General features: G+C 49.6%; 1 protein-coding gene across 1 annotated transcript; it reads left to right on the forward strand.

Moving 5' to 3' along the window:
* On the forward strand, window positions 1-1,661 carry LOC101785769 (lecithin-cholesterol acyltransferase-like 1). Its single transcript, XM_004982524.4, has 2 exons — window positions 1-489; window positions 646-1,661. The coding sequence occupies exons 1-2, from the start codon at window positions 86-88 to the stop codon at window positions 1,598-1,600; spliced, it is 1,359 nt and encodes a 452-aa protein (XP_004982581.1). The 5' UTR covers window positions 1-85; the 3' UTR covers window positions 1,601-1,661.
* The last annotated feature ends 2,535 nt before the right edge of the window (window positions 1,662-4,196 follow it).

Here is a 4,196-nt window from a genome sequence, read left to right on the forward strand (position 1 = left end):
CAACCAGATAGTGGATGCATTATCCTCCCCCCATCCACCGCCGCTCCCAATTTCTCCATTGTTACATAGCAGCAAAGCTTTCTCAATGGGCGGCGCCCATGCCCAACTGCTCCTCCTCGTCCTGTTCGCCTGGGCCTGGCTCTTCTTCGCCGGCGCACTGGCGCGTGGTGCTTCCGGCCTCCACCCCGTCGTCCTGCTGCCCGGATTCGGCTGCAGCCAGCTCGACGCGCGGCTCACCGACGAGTTCGAGCCCGCCACCGCGGCACCGAGCTGCGGCGGTGTGCCGAAGGGGAAGAAGGGATGGTTCCGGCTGTGGAACAACCACACGGCGCTGCAGGAGGACCCTACGCTGGTGCCGTGCTACGCGGAGCTGCTGCGGCTGGTGTACGACCCCGTCGCCGGCGATTACCGCAACGTGCCCGGCGTCGAGACCCGCGTCGTGGCCTTCGGCACCACGCGCGGCTTCGGCTACGGTGATCCTGCCATGAAGTAAGATATCCTCCGCGAATTTTTTCTTTAAGCCGGCCGAAAGAGGCCTTGTACTCGTGTTTCTTGCTAATTTTGCCACCTATTTCGGTTGTACTAACTCGTATCTCCTCCAACTGATCAAATTGCCTCTTATCATTATGCTGTTACACTCGTCAGGAACTTCTGCATGGAGAAACTCGTTCGGGCACTGGAAGGAGTCGGATACAGAGAAGGCGAGAACCTCTTCGGCGCGTCGTATGACTTCCGATACGCGGCGGCGGCGCCCGGCAAGGAGTCCAGGGTGTTCTCCTGCTTCCTGTCAAGCCTGAGGGTGCTCGTGGAGCAGGCAAGCGAGAGGAACGGGGACGCTCCGGTCATCCTTGTGACGCACAGCTTCGGAGGCATCAACGCCAACGTCTTCCTCCGCCGGAGCCCCCTGGCGTGGCGCAGGAGGTACGTCAAGCACTTCGTCATGGTCTCCGCCGGCGCTGGAGGCGGTGTATCCCGGCTGCAGTTCTGTGGCCCGTCGTCGTCGTCGCCACCGACCGACCCGCTGTCGTTCGCTGACACCGGCAGGAGCTTCGCGGGCGTGTTCTCAACTCTGCCGTCCCCCAAGGTGTTCGGCGACGCGCCGCTGGTGATCACGCGAGCCAAGAACTATTCCGCCTACGATATCCCGGAGTATCTCAAGGCCAATGGTTTCTCTGACGGCGAGGTGGCGCGCTACGTGACGAGGGTGCTGCCGGTGACGCTGGATTTCAGTGCGCCGGCGGTGCCGATGACCTGCATCAACGGTATCGGCGTGCCGACGGCGGAGAAGCTGGTGTACTGGGACGGCGATTTCGGCGCGAAGCCTGACGAAGTGCTTTACGGCGACGGCGATGGGGCGAGCAACATAGCGAGCTTGTTGGCGTTGGACACGCTGATCGGGGCTGATCCGGAGCAGGTTTACTTCAGGTCCGTGCTGATTCACAACACGAGTCATGGTGGCGCCATCTCGGATGATTTTGCTCTCGACCGTCTGGTCAATGAGGTTCTTGAAGCAAGCCGTGCCATTTTGGGCCAGTTTGTAGCTACAGCTCCGAGATCCATACATGGTTTGAAGTTCACAGAACAAAATAAAGTGGTGTAATACATTTAAGAAAAAATAAAAAGAAAATTTCTCAATTAAACTCTTCAATGAGATTCTCGAAGCAAATCATGTCATATTCAATGAGGTTAACATTAACCATGCAGAAAACACTTAGGGCATAGCTGATCAAGGTTCAAATCATGCTAATTATCCGCAGATAACATCAACAGATATCAAATAGGGTACTTAGGCATAATCACCGACAAAAATTAAGGGTAATCACTTGATAGAGGCATGCTTACTACATCAGCTCTGATGCTAATTGTTGGAACTTAATATGCTTAGGCCTGTATAATCAACTAGCCTAGTGACATGAACACATTAATTGTGATTAATTATCAATTAATTAGATCCAATGTTAGAAGGCTTAGATGACATCTTAGGTTGCTAATGTGCCCCCTTGGCGGCGGCGTGGTGGGAGAATGCAGGAGAGAAAAGTGGGGAAAATTGGGTTGTTGTTGGGGCCAAAAAAACTAGGTTGCATGTTCTCTAAGTAATCTCAGTATCTCAGGAACACTATCTATTTTGGTTCTAATCCTGTTCTATAATAAGTCTTGTGTTTAATGGGTCGTAAGCTGGCGGGTGAATCTGTACCTGGTGTTAGCAGGCTGAGGACACAAGCAGAAGCTAGAAATGTCATGTAATCAACCTTTTTCTATATAATACAAAGATGTACAACTCTCCTGGGTATTCAATAAAAAAAGGCGTGCGTTAAGGAGTCTATGAAGAAGGCTTTCAACACATGAGGACCTATTGAAATCCAATCTAATGCAGCCCAAACCTATCTCAGCTAGAAACCATACCTAACCAAATTCTTTACCTGGCCCACCGATTCCCCCAAAACCATGCTCAACCAGATCAAAGCCCAAACCAAAAAAACTGGGTTCAAACCGAACCATCACCAAATTTAAGTGTAGCATGCCTAGGATGATGCCAATGTGGACTCACAGTAGTGAAGCAGACATGTTGAGTGTTCTGAAATTTGTAGATGTAACACGAAAATTGAGGATATTTCTTGGAGGGGTTAAATATGAAATGAGATGTCTTGAAGGAATTAAACAATTGAAGTATGCAACCTGAAAATGAGGTATACATAGAATAACTGGTTCATGTGAACCATGGGAAAAAAAAAGAGAAATTATCTGATGACAAAAATACCAATCAAATAATAGGTTTATATGGTCTCCTTTATGCCTGATTCTTATCAAACAATATAGTAGTCACCATTAACCTGGGCAGCATTGTTGCCCTCCTAGCATCCTCCTGCATGGGGAAGCAGTTCTTCTGTGATTATTGCAAAGGTATTGTGTGGCTAGTAAGTGGGCATATGGGCTAACAGGCCCACTTGTTAGGGACAGTCTCTTTGCAGTAATTGCAGAGGAGACACGTCCCGTACATAGTAGCTACGTCGTATTTGGAGGAAGTTGGGTATCGAGCCGCCATGCCGTTGTTATTGCCGTCTAACCTCTAAAAGAGCAAGCAGAGCTACGTCATATGGACCGGGATGTTTAAATACGAGGTGCTAAATTTTAACAGGGTCACATCAGATATTCGGATGCTAATTAGAAGGATTAAATATGAGCTAATTACAAAACTAATTGCACAGATGGAGTCTAATTCGCGAGATGAATCTATTAAAACTAATTAATCCATCATTAGCAAATGGTTACTATAGCACCACATTATTAAATCATGGACTAATTAGGCTTAATAGATTCGTCTCGCGAATTAGACTCCATCTATACAATTAATTTTGTAATTAGACTATATTTAATACTTCTAATTAGTATCGAAACATTCGATGTGGCAAGTGCTAAAGTTTAGTAGGGGAATTCAAACACCCCGACAACATTCACCGATAGGCGGCAGGTCATCCTGTCAAGCCGGGTGACGTGATGCGAGAGACAAGCATGGGGATCCTCGTTGCATTGAGATGAGCTGTCCTTTCTACCATTCAATCCAAGCCTAGTAACAATCGAAGATGGCCCTTGGTTCCTCGGGTGTCCATGCATCAGCGGATCGGAGCTGGTATGCACCGCACGATCCGTACCGACGCGCTCTACCGTGTCCCTGACCTCTGCTTGCCAACGGTGCTAGAATCACTTGCCTTGCTCCCCAGCACCGCCTCCCTCCGGTCGACCCACTCCCAGCGCTGCTGGTCTCAGTCACCACGTGCCCTGCCACTTGTAGGTGAGTTGAGGTTTGAGCGCGTTAGGGAGAGAAGCTCTGACAAGGTGAAGCTCAAGTGCGTTAGGGGCAAGCGGCTCCATCAGACTGTAGCTCGGAAGCACGGCTAGCCTGCAGGGCTGCGGGACGATGGCTCAAGCAACCAAGCGGGAGGCAACGGAGGGGGATAGGGGAGGTAGAGGTGGGTGGAAGTGAAGAGATAAGAGAAACTCCAACGTATTGTGAAAAACAATCTCCTTTCCCAATATCCTGGTTAAAGAGGATCGACCGATTAAGGGGTAAAAACAGTCCTCTAATAGATCCATTTTCACAATCTCCTTTATCCCCTTCCTTCGTCCTTGAGAAAAGGGATTCTCTTTCCTGGTTTCTTTTCTTGCGTGCTCGTTGTCCCATTACATACATGCGTCCG

This window comes from Setaria italica, chromosome IX (genome assembly GCF_000263155.2).
Source record: "Setaria italica strain Yugu1 chromosome IX, Setaria_italica_v2.0, whole genome shotgun sequence".
Classification (NCBI taxonomy): Eukaryota; Viridiplantae; Streptophyta; class Magnoliopsida; order Poales; family Poaceae; genus Setaria; species Setaria italica.

What these genes read in the sequence shown, in the direction of transcription:
- LOC101785769 (XM_004982524.4), top strand. Translation starts at nt 86, where the DNA reads ATGGGCGGCGCCCATGCCCAACTGCTCCTCCTCGTCCTGTTCGCCTGG. An exon ending in TACGGTGATCCTGCCATGAA is followed by an intron (nt 490 to 645) that starts GTAAGATATCCT and finishes TACACTCGTCAG; the next exon opens with GAACTTCTGCATGGAGAAAC.